At 42.6% G+C, this 22346-nt stretch overlaps 1 protein-coding gene across 4 annotated transcripts in view; it reads right to left on the bottom strand.

The window, feature by feature from the left end:
- The window catches only part of SPECC1L (sperm antigen with calponin homology and coiled-coil domains 1 like), a 107137-nt gene that overhangs the window by 47727 nt on the left and 37064 nt on the right, over positions 1-22346 (bottom strand). For all 4 annotated transcript variants that reach the window (XM_028527838.1, XM_036014234.1, XM_036014237.1 and 1 more), the window contains 5 exons: positions 21199-21406; positions 11421-11494; positions 10130-10305; positions 6107-6270; positions 2566-2657 (listed from right to left, as the gene is read on the bottom strand). In XM_028527838.1, the coding sequence (XP_028383639.1) occupies positions 2566-2657; positions 6107-6270; positions 10130-10305; positions 11421-11494; positions 21199-21406 (714 nt within the window). The remainder of the gene's footprint in view (positions 1-2565; positions 2658-6106; positions 6271-10129; positions 10306-11420; positions 11495-21198; positions 21407-22346) is intronic.

Genomic DNA, 22346 nt, shown 5'->3' with positions numbered 1-22346 from the left:
CATGGTGAAGCATTTTAGAGGCTGCTCACGGTTACTTCTGGATCTCCTTGGTCCTGCTGAGGCTTATTTTTAAGGTCACTTAGGGCAGGTCTAGAACTGTGTTTACACTAGGACTATTTATTTCCAGTTTACATTGTAGCTCTTGGGGGTTTCCAATGAACACTCCGAGTATTCAGAGTGGTTTTCCCACAGTGGCTGGTGGGAACTCAAACGATCACCTGCCCTGTGTGAACTACGGCAAACTGTGGGAAGCGTCTGTTCACAGTTCCCTGGTAAATGCTCCCTCCTGGAGTTGTTCTTGCACAGCCTGCTAGGGTTCACACCACACGTGCTGACTGACATTCAGACAAAGACTCTGCCTAGTTCTAGACCCCTTTTCTGTGCAGCTTCTCCTTCCCAGGTATAAGACCTTGCACAAGGTCTTATAAGACTGTTACAAGAGTCTTATACAGACAATAGTTACAAGGATAACAGTAACAAGAGTCTCAGTTGCGAGAGTCTGTGTAAGACTGCCCACGAATTCTAGCACACACATTCTTCCCAGCACTGAAGTGTGTGTCTCCTCAGATCCAGCTGGTTTCTCCTTTCCCGCTCCACCTGGGCTCATCTTCCCTGTACCACCATCTGGGAACCGCCAACAGGAGAAGTGTGGGCCACAGCAGGATTTAACTTTTCTTCGTGGATCACAGACTCATGCTGCCTGCTGCACAAGGTCTGAATATAACTGCTTCCTGTTATTCTGTCCGGCCTTCTAGTTGTTTGTGGTGGCAGAATAATCAAGCCTGTGACTCCCTCACAGTCAGAGGTGGAATTCCTACCCAGGGAGTTTTGAAAAACTGACAGTCCCAATCTTAGGCCGTACTCCCCAGAGATTCCCATTTACTGGGATAAAGCCTGGGAACCTATGTGTTTAAAAACTCTCTACGTGTACAATTAGGTTTGAGAAGACCTGTGCTAACTAATCAAGTACTAAAAAGCTACTGAATATGGCTTGTAGGTATTAGTTTTCTCAAGTAAAAATGAGCTTTTTCACCTCTTATCTTTATAAAGATTTACAAAGTGATGCCTTGTCCATTAAACTTCGACTAACAGTTTATTATATTATGCACATTTACTTGGCTTTTATGTATATCTTCAGGTCTTTAGAAGTTTGTTTAATAGAGCACATAAAAAGCTCATTAGAGATGAAATATGGAAAGCCCTTTGCCTTCCTCCTAAATTTTGAGTTCTACATAAATGTACATGCAAAGCCACTAACTTGAAACGTTACAAAGGCAGAGGGAGCACACTTTAACTCTAAACTTCACAAAGAAAAAAGTTAAAGAATTCACTTACAAAATACATAGCCAGTAGTTAAACAAGCACAAAAGGCTCCACTCAAAGAAAATGCTCCCAATTTTTTGTTTTTTTGTGGGTGGTTTTTTTTGTGTTTTAAGGAAAGAGGTACATCAAGGCCACCCTCTATCACAGGGTAACAGATTCCAGGCCATTTTTCTTTTGGCTGCTCCAACTTATGTGGAAAACCTCCACTTCAGCCACTCTTTCCAAAAGTGGCTTATACTAGCAAGGACATACCGAGAGGGCCACTGGAGCCCCACAGGGTGACCACCATCTGCCCTGTTTTTGGTTTGCACTTCCAGAGCGGCATGGAAGGGCACCTTCTGAAACTTGTCTGTAACGGGTCGGCAATGCCCTCGTGCTAGACGGCTACAAAAGAGCCCACAACGAACCACACTTCTCTGGGTCCCTGCCCTGTGCAGACCCTGCCACCCTGAATCTGGGGTGGCCTTATTACTTAGACCAAACGAATGGGACAGAGGTAACATGGTCCAAATTCCAAGCCTAGGTCTGCACAGGCTTTGCTAACTTTCACGTTGACTCTCTAGGAGCCTGAGACACCACACCGTGAAGGAGTGGGAGGGAAAGGCCGCATGGAGAGCACAGCCCAGCCGTGGCTGCTGAGCCCAGGCCCCAGCACCGCCCCCCCACTAGGTGCAGCTGCTGAGGTGAGCCCAGGCAGAGCCAACAGAGAACTGCCCAGTCAGCCCAGAGAAATGTGAGAAACAATAAAATGGCTGTTTTAAGCCGCTAAGTTTTACAGTAATTTGTTATCAAGTAGAGGCCGAGACATGCCAACTACACATTCAACCTAGGGAAGTACTTTAGTATAGTGGGTAAAAGCATGGTCTCGGGAGCCGCACTACCCAGGTTAAAATTCCAGCTCTACTACTTCTTAGTTGTGTGACCCTCAGTAATGTGCTCACCCTTCTGGGCCTCAGTTTCTACATGCGGAAACTAGGGATAAGAACAGCATCCAACACCCAACAGAGCTGTCGTGAGAATTAAATGTGTTAACACTATGAAGCACCTGGAACAGTATAAAACATACAGTAAGTGTTCAATACCTACTAGTTATTACTATTAGTTATCAATATTAGTTATCACTATATTCCTCAAATGATGGTCACTAGCCTCCCCTGCTCCTGATGTAAGTGTAAATGACTTTGGAGGACCACCTTTCAAACGCTGAGACTCCAGAGCCTCTCTGCAGTCGCGGTCACTTACCTGCATAGGGGAGACAGCCGCCGCAGGGGGGGTTTTCATGGGGCTTGGACTGAGAGGCGTTCTCGGAATTGCAGCTGCAGCAGGGGTTGGTACTAGAAAACCAACAAACAAACAAGTACATAATAAATGTACCATGGTGCAGTACAAGCTTTTGTAACTGGTCCCCCCTCACGGGCTCGTCAGATTAGCCAATGGTCTCTGCTGTCCCGAAGACTGCCCAGACTGACGCTCACCTCCGAGGAGCACGCTCAGCTGCGCCCAGCGGCTGGTGCCTCTCCCGCCACCAGGCGGGTTTTTTGTTCCCTAGAGTACTTGTGTTTATCTCCAGCCCTGGTTTTGCCAGTTGTTTCATTTTTGCTCATTAGTTAATTAATTAAAGGTTAAAGTGCTCCACAAATCAATGAAATCCAAGTATAAAAAAACCCCAAGAGGAGTATTTCTGTGACCACGTGAGGTGAGAGGCCTGAATGTAGGGCATGTGCACTACCTGCATTAAAGAAGCGGAAGCTGGGCTCCCGCTCATCTCTGCTCCCCTCCCCAGGCGGATTATCACCTCGCATGTGTTTTCCGGTTTGCACTTATGCACGGGGGCTTGATTACATGCTCATGTGTCAGTCTTCCTCTCTCAACCAAACTGTTCAAAAGTAGGATCCATAATTTACTCACTTCCAGGTACTTGGACTTAGCACAGAGTCTAGTAGAGGGTGCATAAAAATGGTTACTCATTTGAAGCCACATTAAAATCAAAACGGGACGCACCAATGCAATCAGACACTCCGCACGGGGCAAGACAAAGTAGATCACTGCAGACCTGTTTATGCAGCTAGCTACGTACAGCTGGAACTGTTATTTTTAGAGGTATTTTTATTAAGATAAAATCCCCATGATTTAACATTAACCATTTTTAAAGGTGCAGCCCAATGGCATTTGGGACATAATTAGCAACTGTAACTATCCCTACCTAGTTCCAAAACATTCCATCGCCCCAGAAGGAACTGCATGCCTGTTAAGCAGTCACTCCTCATCTACTTCTCCCCTCGTTCCCGGCGACCACCAAACTGTTTTCTGTCTCTACGGAGTCATCTATTTTGCATACTTCACATAAATGGAATCTTATAACATGTGGCCTTTTGTGTTGGACTTAGCATACTTTCAAGATTTATCCACATGGTATTGTGCATCAGCGTTTCATTCCCTCCTACTACTAAGTAATATTCCATCATATGGCTAAACCACATTCTGTTTATCTATCCATCAGGGGATGGACGTCTGAGTTGTTTCCACGTTTGCCTGAATATTTATTTATGCTCACTTCTTTCCAGTATATAACTAGGAGTGAAACTGCTAGGTCATTCAAATGTATTTTATTATAAAATATTTTTTCAAAAAAGGTCAGTACAGAAGCAGATTATCTTTTTGCGTTAAAGCCCATTTTATTAATATTTTCAATAATTGCATGATTTTAATTTAGTGTAGAGGTTCCATTGTCATTTTATTTCAGAATATACATTTTCAAAGTCCTCTGTCATCTTACCCCATCATATTACACAGAGGCAGACACTAAGAGCAACACCGAGTGTATCTTTTTTACATTTCCAATGAAAATATCTGTGTACTTTAAAACCATAAAATGAGCCCTCACTGGTGTGTCTCCATGGGTTGGGCATCATCTCACAAACTGAAGGGTCGCCAGTCTGATTCCCGGTCAGGGCCAGGCCTGGGTTGCAGGCCAGGGCCCCAGTTGGGGGCGTACAAGAGGCAGCTGTTCGATGTTTCTCTCCCTCTCTTTCTCCCTCTTTCCCCCGCTCTCTAAAAATAAATAAATAAAATATCTTTAAAGGATTGCAGACACATTTTAATATCAGTGCTTTGAGATCTACCACCCTTATTAAAGGATGCATAGTATTCTAGTGTGTTAATGGGCCATAACTAACAACCATTTTAGTGGGCCGTTAAGCAATTTCCAGGTTTTCCATTTTTTTTAATACTATACTGAAAATGTGTGTGTGTGCATGCGTGTTCCAGTATCATATATAAGAACTTCGGGGTCTGTGAATATGGCATTTTAAATTAGAAGGTATTGATACTCCCTTATTGTACTCCAGAATATCTGTACCAAAGTTTAAGTGTATACAAGCGACTTTTGCTCTGATTTTAAGTTAAAGAAAACTAACTTTGTGTATAATCAAAGAATACAGATTCTAGAAATTCTATCATTCTTGGAGTGAATTAGCATAAAGCCTATCATGACATTTAAAGAGTTTCTAACCCTGGCTGACACAGCTCAGTGGATTGAGCACGGGCTGCGAACCAAAGCATCACAGGTTTAATTCCCAGTCAGGGCACATGCCTGGGTTGCAGGCCAGGTCCCCAGTGGGGGCCGCATGAGAGGCAACCACACACTGATGTTTCCCTCCCTCTCTTTCTCCTTCCCTTCCCCTCCCTAAAAATAAATAAATAAAATCTTAAAAAAACCCCACGAAACCAAGACATTTCAACTAAAAAAAAAAAAGGAATTTCTAGATAAAAATTTAAGCTTTAGGACACACAGTACAATTAGTAGTTTTAAAAAACTTCATCCCTTTCCCTGCCTCAGAGCTGAGGAGGTTAGAGGGAGGAAAAGGAGCCAATCACTTGAAGGTGGGCAGGGCAGGCTTCTGGGCAGAACAGAGCTCATCCGATACAGGGCCTGGCTGGTTTCAGTCCCTGGGGGCAGTGCAGCTGGCGTGCAGAGGGAGGAGGATGAGTGGTTCACTCGAGGTAAGAAGATGTGAGGGTCAAACGTTGTAGGCATCTGGGAAGCTGAATTTCATTCTAACTCTAATAAAGCAAGTGAAGAATCTTAAAAATAAAAGACCTACCGTGACGTAAGACAAGGAGACTAATTAGGAGGTTACTGAAATTACCAGCGGATGGTGGCCTGAACTGGCAGCTCTCTGTGCCCCTGGAGAAGCAGAGGAGCAGACAAGGTAGAGACACGCACGTTGAAGGCTGGATCACCAGGACCCGCTAACGGGTTAGATGTGGAGGTGAGGAAGCAGGGTTTAAAGAAGGAGGACAATCCCTAAATTTTTGGCTGAAGTAACTGGGTGGAATGGTGCTGCCACTAACACAGAGAACAGAACGAGGTGGAGGGGCAAGATTCCGTTTCGGACACGATGAGGTGTCTAGGAAACACCTGAACGCCAGTGTCAGCAGGCATTTGTGTACACAGGCCTGAAAAAGCTCAGAGGAAGGGAAAGGGCTGAAGTCACACATCTGGAAGTTTTTCAGCACAGAGAACGTTCTCAAAGGCACGGGCACGTGTGAAAAGACATCTCTGCATGAGGTAAGGCACCACGTCTGAGACCAAGATCTCTGAAGCTGAAAAATTCCCAAATCTGCTGTCAAGAACCGCCTTCTGGTGAGACTAACTCATTAACAGTGTATGAAATTTCTGGAGACTCGGAGAGTACGAGTGTCAAGAATATCAAACTAGACCACAGAACACAGGGTGAGTGAGTGTGGCTGCCTGCCCGCGGCACAGGGGATGAGAAACTACCTTGAGACGCACTGTCGAAGGACTTGATGAGGGTTTTCACCGTAGGGGTTGGCTCAGAAGAGGTTGAGGATCTTCTGCTCAGTCCCATCCCCTGCCTCAGGGCGGCCAAGTCTCTCTCAACAGCATTCATATAGTTATACACCCGGCCTCGCTCCTCTTCTTGCCTGAAAACAGTATTGAAATCAGGGCATTTTTTACATATATACACGTCTTTCCCTCCCAACCAAAAAGCGTTAAAAGTATCGGTATAAAATAAAAATTACTACCCGTTGAACTGCGTAAATTACTTGGTCTAACATTCTCATTTGCTTGGTAAATTCCAGAAAATGATACTAAAATTTTTATATCAGATTTTCCTAAGTAGGTTGAATAACCATCAGTTTCCATTTTCATCTGAGTTGAGTTGTCAGGTGAGGATACCAGCAACTGATTAGCAGTAAAAGGGGAGGCAGACTGGCTAAGATTCTGACTCAGAACTGGGGATCACAAGGTTCTGAGCTGCTGAGAAGGCCTGGCCCCTCTCAGGAGAGTCTGGGAACTCACCAGTACACACAGATAATCTGTACTGGCTCCACCAAATATGCCGCGCGCACACATGGAAATACAAAGAAACGAAATCAAAGCCCATACTTTTAAGGGGTGGGGGATGATGGTGGGAGGAGTGGTACAGGAGGGGAATAAAGGGGAGAAAAAATGGGACAACTGTAATAGCATAATCAATATATATTTTTAAAAACCCCGTACTTTTAAAATAGGATTTTAAAAAACTGCTGTAGTCTCCAAATAGAATTTCTAAAAGAAAAAAAAAGGACTGAGCCCATATTAGTAACACAAGTCACAGATGCTCATAAGTCGCCATAATGGATCATAAGTCATCTAAAAAAATCAACTGCGACCTGGCTGGTGTGGCACAGGGGATTGAGTGCTGACCTGCAAACCCAAGGGTCTCTAGTTCGATTCCCAGGCAGGGCACATGCCTGAGTTTCAGGCCAGGTGCCCAGTAGGGGGTGCACAAGAGGCAACCACACATTGATGTTTCTCTCCCTCTCTTCTCCCTCCCTTCCCCTCTAAAAATAAATAAAATCTTTAAAAAAAATCAACTGCACTTCATTTCTGGCCAGCTCTAATTCACTGAGCTAACATAAACGTTTTCATCAAGAAAGAAATTTCAGCTGCAGAGTTTGTACATGTAACTATCAAGTAAGTTCATAGGTGTACAAAAATTAAGCCAGTCTTTAGGAAAATGTGTCATTTTGACTCTTTTGACAGTTTTCTTGCCTCAAGATATAAAATCAAAAGTTTTAATAAAGAATGTACAACAGTAATCATCAAACTTTTTGGTCTTAGAGCTCATTTCCGTTCTTAAAAATTAATGAGGATCCCAAAGAGCTTTTCTTCATGTAGGTTATGTCTACTGATATTTACCATATTAGAAAGTAAACCTAAGAAGTATTTACAATATTTAATCTAAAAATAAAGCCAGGCCTTTATGAAAATTGTTTATATTTTTAAAAACCAAAAGAGTATTAGTAAGAACAGTGGTGTTTGTATGTTTCTGCATATCGCTTTAACGTCTGGCTTGACAGAGCACTGTTGGTGCGCACTCCTTGTGCGCTCCGCCTACTGCGACGAGAGAAAAGGCGGGCTCTGCACAGGCGTGCGGCTGAAAAAGGAAGAAAATCTCAGTGATACTCAAACACATGCCTGGGGTTTTCCAGATAACTGTGGCTATTCTTCCTCGATATTACACCAAAATGCAACAAAAGGTATTTCTTAAAAGTTAGTTGCACTGTGGAATCTGAAACCATACCCATTAGCTCCCCCCGACCCCAGTCTGTCTTGCACTCAGAATGCGTCTCCTACCTGTACGTGACTGTGTTACATCATGCACTGCTCACACGGAAACATTGGTTCACTGAGTTATACGAAGTTTCCAAATGTTGGCGCCTGTCAGTATACCATTTATTTTTTAAAAGGCCCATTTGTTAATATCACCAATGATCTCATCAGGAAACTCTTTAAATATGGAAAGCTGCCAAGCTCGCAATGGGACATAAAAGGTTTCTAAAATCCTAACTTTCACTTGAAAGCCCACATTTTATCACTGGTACAAAACACTGTCAGTTGTTTCCCTTGAAGTGAAAGGCTCTCTTAATCATTTTCAAGAAACAGCCACCAAATACCAAAGTCTGAACATCCATAGTTAGTGCATCACTCAGTCTCAGGTAATAATGGAGTTAAATGGATTTTAAAAAGAAAAAAGAAAAACCACTTAAACTAAAATAATCACACATACTATCCTCCAGACAACCTCATACTTGGGTACATGCAGAAGTACTTTTTTATTTTTATTTTTTTAAAGATTTTATTTATTCACTTTTAGAGAGAGGGGAAGAGAAGAAGAAAGACACCAATGTGTGGTTGCTTCTTGCACGCTCCCCACTGGGGACCTGGCCTGCAACCCAGGCACGTGCCCTGACTAGGAATCCAACTGGCAACCCCCCCCACCCCAGTTCGCACCCATGCTCAATCCACTGAGCTACACCAGCCAGAACCAGAAGTACTTTTTATAAACTTCCCATTTCATCACACAGAATCTTAAAAAGAATATACTCGAGGATGGAGATTTAATAATACGAATAACTTACTGCTCTCATCACGGACATATTTAAGTGAAACGCACACTTTTTAAAACGCCACGTGTGTGCTGGTGAAGAGCACAATGACTGTGAATATAATCTGGTGCCCAGGCCTTGATTTATCAACAATTTACATGTGCTTTTCACAACCGGTGCAAAAGTCGACAGAGCGAAAAGGGTAAACAGCATGTCAGAATCACTATGAAAAGTGTTCCGGCTCGCAGGCCTCCCTGTGAGAACTGCACCCCACCTGACGCTGCCGCTCTCAGAACACACTTCCTTCCTTCCAACATGTGTCTCAAAGACTGAGAAGCTTTCGGTATCCGACGGAATGACTCTTTACGTGCAGAATTTCAGTCATTCAAGCTAACTTAAGAACGGAGCATTTCTGATACAAAATCCATTTCATAGTACATAGGGAAAAAAAGGTAATGTAATACGAGTTTTAAACCAGTGGGAAAACAGTAATCTTCTACCTCATTCCCTTTCTGCTTAGGGAAACCAACGAAAAGTCTTTGAGCAATACTATCCACTAGAATTAGGGAACAATAAAATATGACAGCTTTTCAAAGATAGTCTGTTAAATATTTTTTAAATTTTTTTTCCTATGCCTACTTGGGAATTACTCAAAGTAATGAATAACCAAATTCTTAATATTAACCTCAAACACATAAAGCTACTCTCCCCTATTCGCAGATAAGAGTCTCAATGAAAAACTCTGAGCATGTCACATATGTCTTCTCGTCAAACACTTTTTATGGGCTTCCTGCGACCTCCCTGTCAGATGAGGAAAAACTACTGCTGTGGAGATTCATGTAGTTGTAAGTATGAAACAAGTGGAAACTCCTGAGGTGAGTGATGGGGAGAAACTCACTTTGCATTCCGTACTGGGGTCTCTAAAGATACTAGCTAAAGAATACGTATCATGGTCCTGCAGACATAGCTTGTCTAAGCTTTGCGAACAGCACTGTAGAACAAGCAGAGCGCCTTGGTTTTAGAGATGAACAACCTGAGGTCCCCGACCAAGATCATACAGCTGGCGAGAGGCTGGGCTGCACAGAGACAAGCCTGTCTGCCTCCAGAGTCTGCACCCTCAGTGGCAAGGCTGAAGCCTAAAGAAGAGCCAGCCACAGGGCGGGAAGGCGGCCCCTCTGGAGATGCTATGGTGATGGGCACCGACAACTCTGGAGGATCCACACAGACTGTGCCATTTCAAAAGTGTCATAAAATGAGGCCAGAGAAGTTAAGTCTCCCCCAGCAGATCCAACTCAGTCATACCAGTGCCAAACCCCAAGTTCTTTCCAGAATGTGTACACATGACAAAACTGGGACCTAAGTGTGCTCCACTGACACACACGTACATGACTGGCTTCTCAAAACATACTTGCGTGACTTTATTTCTTCCAATTCTTTTGTGAGTTTCTCATTTTTTTCCTGAGCCTCATGTAACCGGCGCTTCAGGTCACCAATCTCCTCTTGGGCTTCCGATTTAATGTCATTTGCAATGACCACCGCGGTCTGGAGATCAGCCTGAAACTGCCGCCATTCTGCAGATTCTTCCTATATTAAAAAACTAAATTTTTATTTCCAAAAGAGAGCAATAAAGACTTATTTAAAAACAATAAAATGTGTTTATGATTAAGCTGCTGTAATGCACTGTCCCAAATGATGATACATTTCTTTTAAATCCCAGAGAAGTGCTATTACCTATAACTAACAGGTAATGCAATTATTATTATTGAACTTGTTCTCAATGAGGAAAAGATTTTCTAGCTGTCTACTGAGGCATCAGCATCCAAAAAGTGCTCAGTAAATGTTAATGATGGTAATGTCAAGCCTTCCTTCCTCATTCAAGTTTCGAAGTCAGTGTTATGAAAATAAATGTCATCTGAAATCACAGCGCTTTACTTCTGAAAAGCTCAAGAAGTTAGATGATGATGTACAACCCATACTGAAAGATCTTACAGCGAACCACTACAAATATCCTGCCATCAAAAACTAACAGGAAAAAAAAATCAAAATTAAAGGAAAAGGAAAAGGAAGCCAGAAGAAAAACACTGAACTTAATCTAGGCAGACAAACCCATAGAGACAAAGAGAGAAGCTAAGGAACTGTATGGTCTACTGCTTCCCACCGATAGGGAGGGTGCGGGCATGGCTGGGTGGGAAAACCACCCCGGGGCACCGCCTCCACCGCAACCACAGCTGCCCTCTCCCAAGCCCAGCACTCAGCACCCAGCACCCCAAAGCAGGGCTCTGACGCTGTGAAGGCAGCCTGAGCAACCGTGGCATGACCTGGACTATGAAGCTCCCCGCCCTCTGCATCAGAGCAGCACTGCTGCTGGCAGGCTGGCCAAGTCCACGAAAGACTGCAAACAGCTCGGTTTGGAACACTTTATAATCCAGAGCTAGTAAACTTTCTTCTCAAAGTGTAACACTTTCTTCTTAAACCCGTCTTTCTAAAATTACCGGTCACAAATTACTAGCACATTCTTCTACCCAGAATCTAGTACCAGTCCCAATTTGAAATGGCAGTTGCTTTCTAACCAAAGCCTGGTGGGGTCAGTATTACAGCTGTGTGTGAGGCCTGCATGGACGGAGACACGGTCAGTGACCGCCCTGTGTACCCTGCAAACCCGCAATCCCCGGAGAGACACGCATGAAGACCTATCCTACCCGAAGCCTCCGGTGCAGTGTCTTGATCTCTCTCTCCATGTCGTGCTTCTGGTCCTGCAGTTTTTTCACTGTGTCTGAAAAAATCACGCAAGTGTAAGTATTTATTCCTCGAGCCATATTCAAAAGGAATAATATAAAGGGAGGGGGTAATTAAATGCAACATTCAAAAAAAGTCATCCTGCCCAAAGACTTTTTATTTTTAATATAAAAGTTAAAAAAAAAGTTCATTCCAAGTGTTAACCAATTACTTTCTAAAGAAAAAGACAAGTTTAAATGACAATTCCTAGATTACTCCTTCCTCACTGTCTTAATTCTAAAACAAAATGTTAAGTAAAATCAGTTGTTAGAAACACACATATTGTTGGCTCACAATCAGTCAAAACAGTACTGACTGCTATCACAACGTGAGCTTTTAATCACAAGGGTTACCAGCCTAAAGTATTTGTACAAGCACGACTTACTTTATACACTGGAATAAATTGCAGAGAAGTCAGAAGTTAATGAAAGTTTTATAAACTTAATTATCTAATACCCTTGGGAGCTGCTACTTACATTAATTCTAGGGGAAGTCTTTTTACAATCAAAATAAATTTATAAAGTAAATCAATACTCAAGTTATTTCTTGCATAATAAGAATTTTCTGCAGAGAACTTCGTTCACTGGGAACATGTAATGAGCACTACAGCGCGGGGATGCAAAGATGACGGTGCAGCAAGGCCAGTGCCCCCGGAACCAGGCATGTGTGGGGAAGTCACGTTCCAGGCACAGGTTCTGCTCTAAAATCCACGCCGAAGGAAAAACGCCATCGGAGGGTGGCCTGCTGGTTCCTGCTGCCCAGTAAATCCACACAGCCGGTTACTCCAGCAGCTCAGGAACAGGTGACAACTCTGGCTCAGGACCAGAGAATGCACATCTGGTGACAAACACTCCGACTTCACCACCTGCCCCCACCCCAGTAGATCCCTGTCCTTTCTGGGTTCCAGCTCTGCCTGTACGGCCTCGCAGTGGTGCTGCCAACACTACGACGTTTCTTCACACGTCTGTCTCCACCACAGGCCTGAGAACACTTCAAAGGCGGGAGCCACGTGGTGACCTCGCAGCCCCAGAACCTGGCACACGGTCAGACTGGGAAACATGCACATGGAAGTGGAAAACATGTATAAAGCAAGGCCATAGGAGTAGTGAGATAAAGTGACACTACAATCATTGCCTAGGGTTGCTTTTTAAATATTCCACTGACAGGACTTAACTATTTCTTATCAGGGACATCACAGCTATAGACACGCTGTTTCTGAGTTCCTTACACTTGCGGCAGGAACCCAGGCACAGTGAACACCTGCGTGCAATGGCACGTGCAAGTAGAAAGTCTTCCTTCAGCTAACAAATGATTAGCTTTTAATCGAGCCCCTAACGGGTGAGTGTGCTGGTCTTTTTTCCTACACTGCTCATTGTCTTCCTCCTCCCAGTTCCGTCAGGAACCAGCTCTTGCTGAACCTTCTGTGACAGTACACTTTTAATTCAATGTTGGTCATTTGAATTAATGGCATGAATTCATTTCAGTAACAACAAAAAGCCTAGAATATTTAACAATTATATGTGTAATCATTATTATAAACATATAATAACGATACATTCTTACAAGCTGGATTTAAAAAAATGATATAGAGTATGGTGGGTTGCGGGGGGACTGGCCAGTTTTGGCCACCTATAGTAAACTTCCTCCCATTCTGCACCCCAAAACTTGTTCAACAAAGTTAGGGTCCACAAAAGAAAAGGATTCAAAATTTACTCATTAACTCAACAAGTCTCAGAAGTATCTGCTTCGTACCAAGGAAGCTGGTACACTGTACCAGGCTTTTTTCCAGGTGCTGAAGGTGTAAGGGGAAGGAGAAAAGATACAGCCCCCGCCCTCTTAGAGACAGAAAGACCAGGCTTATGTCCAGCTAGCAAAATGGATGTTTTCATGTAAACATTTCTTTCATTTAAAAGTCCGTCTCTATGCTAGCTACTTCAGACCTAAGTTACCCTGGAAACTAAGGGGCAACTGGTCACCCAATTTGTTTAGTGGACACCAAAGTGAGTGAGCGAGTCCAACACCATTATCTGTATCTCCAGAGGCAAGGATTACTCTGGAACCTGCAGGGTAACTTGGCTTTCTTTGTATGAGGACAAACTGCGGGTCTTCATGGTATCTTCCCACCCAGATTAAGGAGTAAAGACAGAGGCTGAAATATTTCTAGTGCTGAAAACACTAGGGGCTATACTGTTCATCTACACTACATCCACTTATGCAAGAAATAATTTTATAATTAAAACAAACAAACAAGTGTGATTTCTCCTCTATTAAAACAGTTTTCCTTTTCTTCTAGTCACAAGGACACATCTCCCTTTCTTTAGACAACTCACACGAAACAGACAACAGCAAATCTTACTACACTCATTTTTACATCTACTGTCTTGGCTCTCGGATGACAGTTTAAGCCACTTGGTGATCTGAGACTGAGCACAGTAGCCAATTTCATTCACTTCATCCTTTTCTCTTTATCAGTCTACATTCACATGGCACAGAATTCCTATGATCACACTGTTCTTACGAGGACCTTCTTCTGTACCCAACACTCCGTATTTATTATTGCCACGTCTTCTATTCCTTTTAAGGAAAAGAGAAACTGGCAGCCAGCGGACATACAACGTGGGGCACAAGTCGGTTTACAGTTGTTAGTACCCGGAACACAGTTTATTGTCACATTATTACTTATTAGTTACTGTTCTATTTCCCATGCAAACAACTGTAAGCCTCCTTTTGCCCCACCCTACATTTGGGAAGAAGAAAGTGCACAAGAGTGTCTCTAGGGAAAGTGATTTAAATTTTATAAGTCATAACTGTATTTTCACTTTGTAACAAAGTTTTAAAAATGACAATAGGCTTTTTCCTCCTTGGAAACAAAGGAGTCTGTGCTTAAGTTCTGGTCTTGAAAATCAGCTCGGCTACGTCTTCATCTCAGAGCCTCTGAACGCAGTTTCCTTCTTGGGTTTCCTGGTGTGAGGGACACTGCCACCTACTGTCTTCAACGCAAAAGCGGCATCAAACTCAAAGAATAGAAGTACTACTATGATCTCATTTTTAAATTACAACTTGTAACTCAATTTTACAGTGCTATTTTTATTCTAGAAGTTAGGTAAATTGCTATTCTCACTGTTATTAGACCAATTGTGCTCTGAACAATTCTGGGCACTGGCCTGCCTACTTAACAGCATTGTTTGTAACCCTTTCACCACCGCGACCTACCATCCCTGACGAATCCAGATCAACCACCCAGGTTTCTGCTCCAGCCCCAGTTCCCTGCCATCGCTCCCATAGACGTTACTAGACAGCTGCTGTGGGCACAGACCAACCTGTGACCCTGGGACGTGTGAAGTGGTGAAAGTTCACAAGCAACCTTTTATGCTCTCCAAATTCGAGAAAACCATCCGGGTGCTGATACCCAGTGCTCAGTCAGACTCTCACATCTGGTCAAGTGCCTCCAACAGACATCAGGTGCAATTTTTAGAAGAAGGAAAAGGACAAGAGTAACCAACCAGTTAAACCACACCTCGAGGGCAGAGGAGAGAGGCGGGGGCAGCATCCAGCCATTGGGTCACAGCTTTGTCCCCAAACCAGAATTCCTGGTGTGTGGAAGAGGACACAGATGAGCTTTAAATGAACCATTTACTACTTTTATTTTTCTGTATTTTTTAATTTTAATTTTATTCGTTTTTACTTTTCTGGAAAAAAAAGTGGCTATAACTTCCCCCCCTTGATCCTGAAAGTAATACATGCTCACAATAAAAAGCCTTGAAAGCAGGAAAAGGTAACAAAAATAGACTGCCCACAATTTGCATTTGGCATATATCCTTCCAGACTTCCCATGAGTTTGCATTTTTTTTTTAAAGAAAAAGAGGATCATACTATTACACTGCTTCAAAAGCCTTCCTACCAAACAGCAGATTATGGACACCTTACCAATGAACACAGAGTGCAGCACCGTTGTGATGGCCATGTTAGTATTCCATCAACCGGATATACAGTGACTTGTTTTAGCAACTTCCTATTGACAAACTTAGAATGGTTCCAATTTTTGTTATTAACATCGAGACAGCCTTTACACAATTGTTCAGACATTACTTGAAGATACATTTCTAGAAGTGGAGAAGTGATGAAGGACCATTCGAAACTATCAACGAGATCCAAGTCAATCCATTAGAAGGTGTCTAGCTCAAGAATGCAGAATTTTCTTGAGAAGTCACCAAGGTATAGAATTTACTGTACAGAATCCAGTGAAACCAGTATTTAAGAAACACCATTTTGCCTCGCTACCTTTTCAGTGTGATGTCACATTCAAAGCACTCGTGGTTTTTCACTCCATAAGTAACACGCGTGGCCCATGCCACACTGTCCTGTGACTGCCTTTTTCATCTGGGACATTCCTCTGTGCCTGTGTGCACAGACTGCCAGCCTCGCCTCACTGGTGAAAACGGCAGCCACAGCGGGGACACACTGCGCACAAGGGTTACTGCCCAGATCTCCGCTTCTGAAAGGACAGGCAGTCTCCGAGTGACTGTGGTGACCAGCCACGCTGCAACGGGCATCCGCATCTACGTACGCATTCATTCGCAAACTTGTAAGAATGCTTCTGAGGAGCAGATTTCTGGAAGTGGATTTCTAAACCACCTTTAAATTTTTGATCAATACTCCAAAAAGCTGCAGCAATCTATACTCCTTCCAAAAGTATGAGAACACCCATTTTTCCTGTCTTACCCATTATTAATCTTTTTAATTTGTCATACCTGCTAAGTAAAAAAAAAATGGTATCTTGTTTTATTTCGAGTTTCTTTGCTTTTAGTAAAGTCAAGCACCTATTTTAAAAAACACCCTCACCCAAGGACATGCTTACTGATTTTAGTGAAAGGGGAAGGAAGGACAGGGGAGGAGGGAGGGAGGGAGGAAAGAGGGTGGGGAAGAAACGTCCATGTGACAGAGAAGCATCAACCAGCTGCAGTTGCATCTAGAATGCGCCTTGGCTGGGAATCAAACCCGCAACCTAGGTATGTGTCCTAACTGAGAATCGCCCACAGCCTTTTGGTTTATGAGACAATGCTCCAACCAAGTAACCCTACCAGTCAAGGCTCAAGGCATCTTTTTTGAGTCTTTTTCTGATTTATCTGTTCATACAGTTTAATTAGCTAATGGATTAGCCTAACCTTATTGAGGTAAGGAATCTCTATTATATATTTGATTATGTTACAAAATTTCTCCCAATGTCATTTATTTATGGTACTTCTGCTAAATTAAAAATTTCAATTATACATAATCAAATATGAGACTTTCTTCCTTTACAGCTTCCCAGTATTCTGCCTTTAAGGCTTCTCCCACCACAGAATCACACAACTCTGTTTCCTTCTGCTACCTCTCTAATCCCCAGTCACCTTTGCTCACCACTGTCACTAGTGTTTCAATAAAAGTGCAAGAGGTGCACACTACGGATATGCTGTCCGTAACTGCAGGCGCGCACAAACCATTACTACACGCACAGGCAGTGGCTGAAGAAGCCGCTGTCACTGACAGGCTGCCCGAGCCAGACCCCAGGCCTCGTCAGTGCCACTACTCTTAAGGCCAATCAGCTCTGGTTTGCTGGATTGGTAGCGAAGTCATTAACTTTATTTTTTTGGCTCAATGGAGCTGCTTCTTTCTCCTACTTCTCTTTTAAGCTTTTCAAAGATATTTACATGTCTGATAAGTCCTGGTTGGTCTTTCTTACTTGTAAAGAACAAGAATAATACTCGTGACTCCTGCATATTTCTCAACACCATGGGAGTCACCGTTCCAGGCCCAGGCCTCCCTCTCAGTACGAAGGCTGGTTAAAGGCTCAGCTGGTGACACAGGCCTGCAGGGGGCTCCCCTCTGGACACCCAGGAGGGCATGCACAGCTTTAACCAGGTGACAGGTGTGTGCACCTGTGCATCTGTTTCACTGCTGGGACAAACTGCCTTTCCCTCTGCGAGGTCTTCTCTTCAAGAGCACTCAGCATCCTCTGCTCGCTTTCCATGCGCCTTCACTTCTCTTTCCAATACTAAAGTCGTGCTAGGAGCCCCTGGAGCCACACTCTCCTCGTTCAGGAAAGAGTGCAAGCTAAGCAGCAGCCGGGGGCAAACACCAGAGCCAGCCCCCTACAGAGCAGAGGGTGGTACAACGCTGTCATTCACACCAGAGCCCAGAACTGCTGCAGGTGCCAGTCCCCACAATCTTGAGGTGAAGGTTTTAGTCCCACCAGCCCCCAAAGTCTCTCGGGGAACAGTCTACTCAGAGATTCAGTGTTTTCCTGGACCTCAGGTTTTTCTATTGTTTGATCTCTCCAGATCCCAAATTCCATCTGCTTTATATATCAGAAATTACTCAAAATCGTTGGTCTATTAATGGGACCTTTCCCATTTTTCTCCCTCCCTGCCTCCCTCCCTTCCTTCTTCATTGCTTTTAGAGGCAGCGAGAGAAAGCGGGGAGAGAAACATTGACCACTTGTCTCTTGTAAGCACTCCAACCAGGGATCGAACTGTCAAATGAGTATATACCCTGACCAAGAATCGAACCCACAACCTTTTGGTCTAAGGGACAACACTCCAACCAACTGAGCCACAACAGCCAGGGCAGAACTTTCCCATTTCCTATCTTTGCTTTAGGTTCATTGTAATTTTTATACTTCTCCTGCTTAGGACTTTGGGAAGTAGTGGAAATACTCATACATATGTAAACTCAGGTCACTGTCTTGAACTAAAGTTTTAACAGCATTTATTAAGTTTTTACATCAGATCTTTCTAGCTTAGGTGCTGAATCCAAGCAAGCACTGGTGAAAACCACTGCAGGCCAGGCCTAAGCAGTGTGGCCCTGAGCCACCTGGGTGGCGACCTGGGGCTCCAACCACACAGACCACTGATGCTCTACTCAGTTTTCTTATTCGATTTTTTTCTCTCTGCCCTTCAGAATGAATAGTGTCTACTGACTGACCTTCAAGTTCACTGGCTCTGCTATATCTCTAATGGGCTGTTTAAGTGATTCAATAAATCTTTCAGTTCTAGAATACCTACTAGGGTTTTTTTTTTTTACAGGTTTTACTTCTGTGCTGAGATTTACTCATTACAAGCACATTTTCCTCTATGTCCTGAGCGCAGTTCTAACAGGTGGACACTGCTGCCTAAGTCAGGATCACTCTGAAATACATGAGGAGGGACTGCTAACAGACAGGGTTTCTCTGGGGGGTGGCGAAAGGCTTCTACCCTTGACTACGGTGTTGGCTGCTGAAGCATCTGATGGACGATCTCAGTCTCTCAGTAACAGTGTTCCTTGTCACCAAGTCCCGTATACCACGTGCTGACCTGGCATCAATCCCAACACTAGAATTCTCTAGGAAAAATAAGTAACTCCCCCAAAACTACGGAGACATAACAACTAAATGCAATACATAAAACTCGTTACGATACTGCTTCTTATTAAAAAAAAATAAGGGTTTTAACATGGGGTATTAATTGTTACGCCTGGGCGATGGGTGCAAACTGTACCATTCTTGCAGTATTTCTGCATATTTGAACTTTTTATTTGAAAAAATTGGGGAGAAAAGCTATATGGCTAAAAATTTATTCAGAGTTTCCAACCATTTTATAATTAAAATCCACATAAAGTTATTGTAATTTTATTTTGGCAATGATTTATAACATTTCCACCCAGGATCCCTTATCATCTAACTTTTTTAGCAATTACCACAAGGGGTCACTCTTTCCACATTCAGATCAAAAGTTTCAGGAGGGAAAAAGCTATATATTATCCGTACTAAATCCAAAAACACACTGAGCTTCCAAGTTAACTGAAAAACTTTAGAACCTCTTACATTTAGAAAGTAAAATTAGATATATCCTCTCAGCTGAGAGATAATGAAATAAAAACTAGATATGTTACAATAAAAGTTTTTTAAAACTTTAGAGAAAGGTTATCTCTATGATTATCACTCTCTCCAAGAAACACAGTCCCAGTCAGCTGACTTAGCGTCCAGATACTTCAGAATGTTCCGAATAAGCCTGGGGTCAATCTGCACATGCTGGGCCGACTAGCTAGAGCTCAGAACTGCCACAAGGCGTGTGTGGGGCTCCTGAAGACGGCCCACTTTCTCCTGGTTAGTTTAAACCCTCTGCATTCATACCACGTGAGATCTGGCTCAGCGATACATCTGCCTACTACTCTCTGTCAAGGTTAGAGCTCAAAGGAGCAGTATCATGAACCAGAAGTTTAAAAAGCTTTAACCAATGCATTCCCCCAAAACGTTACTCCCATTCTCCTTGTCCCCACCTGGGCATCATTAAAGTGTATTACAACTTAAAATTTGTTCACATTTGAGGAATCTGAATGAAGAGTACATATCTTAAATACATGATTTGGAAATTATTCCAAACTTGCAAAAATAGTGCAAAGAACACCCATATACCCCTTTATTCAGATTTGTCTACTGTTAAGTTTACCCATTTGTTTGATCATCTGCTATCTTCTCTTGCTATCTGTATCTATCTATCTATCAGCTCTACCTATCCCTAATGTTTTTCTGACCCCTTTAAGGATATATTATACATCATGGCCCTTTACCTCTGAACATTTAGTGTGTGGTTCCCCAGAGTAAGGACGTCCTCTTACATAAGCACAGTGCAGCTACCAACTTCATCAACTTATACTGATGTATGAGAGTCTACCAACCCCATTCCAATCCTGTCATACTACCCATTATAGCATTTCCCCCCTACAGCCTGGGCCCAGCCTAGGCAAAGGTGCTGCATTTAACTGTCCTGTCTCCTTAGCCTCCTTTAATCTAGAACTTTTCCACAGTCTTTGTCTTTTATGATATCGGCAACTGTTAGCAATATGGCACCACCCACTCCTGTGTTTTTAGCAGAATATGTCTCATTTTTTTTGTCCGTTTAATGTTTCTTTATGATTAATTCAAGTCACACCTCAGCCAGAATTCGGCCGAGCTGATGCCGTGGCCAATACCTATGTGCCTCTGTTACTTCCACGATCACTCTGTCGAACTGGGGCCCAATGTTCCCACTGCATTGTTTTTTTTTTCCTCACTTGCAATGTGATCAACAGTCTGTGGGAAGGCATTTTAAGATCATGCAAATTTCTGTTCCTCATTAAATTTTCTCACAGAAGTGCTCTGTATAATTTTTGCAAATTTTTTATAAATCTGATATAACTACAAAATACTTTTTAAAAACTTTTACTTTAAAAAGCAAAGCAACTGAAAATCTGAGTCTGAATTCCACCAGACTATAAAATCTCTAACACAGGGAGGAAAATCAGACAAACAAACAAATAAAAACCTGTGCCTTAGGCACAAGATTATGAAGGATCAATACTTTTTTTCTCAGTATACTTGCAAATACTAGAAGTAGATAATAAATGGCTCTTCCTAAGATCTAGAAAATAATAACCCCATTAGCTTTGCACTTAAATAATTTTCCATAATTAAGCAATTTTAAAATAATGCTCCCAGTTATCAGTCCTTCAGGACACAAACGCAGCAGTCTGAAGACTAGCACCCGTGTGGATTACACTTGACCACATGTGTACTGCTGGCCTCTGCCTTTGAACTGCTGCAGTCAGATTCAGTAATTTTCATTTTGTTACTGAATGTAAACTACTTCCACATGTTAAAATGGGTGGGACAAAAAAGGGAGGAAGTGTCTCCCCAGTGTCACTTACTCTCTAAATCAGAAATAATGAGGTTGTCATGAAGTTTCACGGCTCGATGCTGCTCCACTTCATCTTCAAGTTCAAAAATGGTTTCTTTCATGTCGCTCCTTTCCGTCTCTTTTTCCTCCAGCTCTGATCTCAGTTTTTCCAATGTCATGTTCAAATCTTCTATTTGCTTTTTAGCTTCTTCTTGGAAGGCTCTGTACTCATCTTCTACCTACACGAAATGGATGGTGGGGATGAGAAAAGTTAGAGTTGCTTTAAGATAAATTCTAGAACTGAGGTTTCAAACTGAAGCTAAGTGTGAGTTGCTCTTCATGAACTAAAATAACCTGCATAATAATTGTTTAAAAGTATGAAAAAGCACCCTAAAGTAGAACTTTATGTAATATACCAGCATAATTTGTCACTACATCAATGACTGAACTTATATTGATGAACCATTGAATTTAACTAGATTATTTAGGAGGAAATTTCGGAAATTTTCCCTCCTCTAAAGTTTGGACTGAAGGCACGCATTTGATTAATGATTAACATGCTCTCCCGTAAAAACAATGTCCCATTTGTGACAGTTTCATTACCGAATTAATACTGGAAACAAAAAAAATCTCAAATATTTTCATTCCAAAAGTACTGGCTCACAGTGCCCCTAACATACACATGTATTCTCAATAATTAATACATCTAAACTGTATATCTAAAAGTCATCACTAAAAAAAGTAAGGTCTCTGTTAATCAAATTTTGCCCAAAGACATACTAATATCTCTTACTTAAACAAAATCATTGCACTAAAAAAGGAAACAAAACTCGAGACAGCTCAGTTAGACAACTCATGCAAATAAACACGACATCAGCAGCCACACGGGGCGCAGAGTCCTGGCCAGGCTGCCGGCAACTCGGGGTAGCAGTTCCAAGTCCTCACAGTTACGCTGCATGTGAAACAAGGGGGCTGGACTAATGATCTCAAAGGTTCCCACCTGTAACAACCCATAAGCTGCTAAGAAAAAACCATAGTCTCCATACTCCAAAAATATTTGTTTAACTCACAACAGAGTTCTATTTGAAAACCTACAATCACAAGAGTGGGAAAGTGGCAGACACTGCCTGGAATAATGGGTCTCCATCCTTGTTAAACCAAAACACATTAGAAATAAGG

Source organism: Phyllostomus discolor, chromosome 13, assembly GCF_004126475.2.
Source record: "Phyllostomus discolor isolate MPI-MPIP mPhyDis1 chromosome 13, mPhyDis1.pri.v3, whole genome shotgun sequence".
Lineage (NCBI taxonomy): Eukaryota > Metazoa > Chordata > Mammalia > Chiroptera > Phyllostomidae > Phyllostomus > Phyllostomus discolor.
This window is presented reverse-complemented; position numbering and strand designations above follow the sequence as displayed.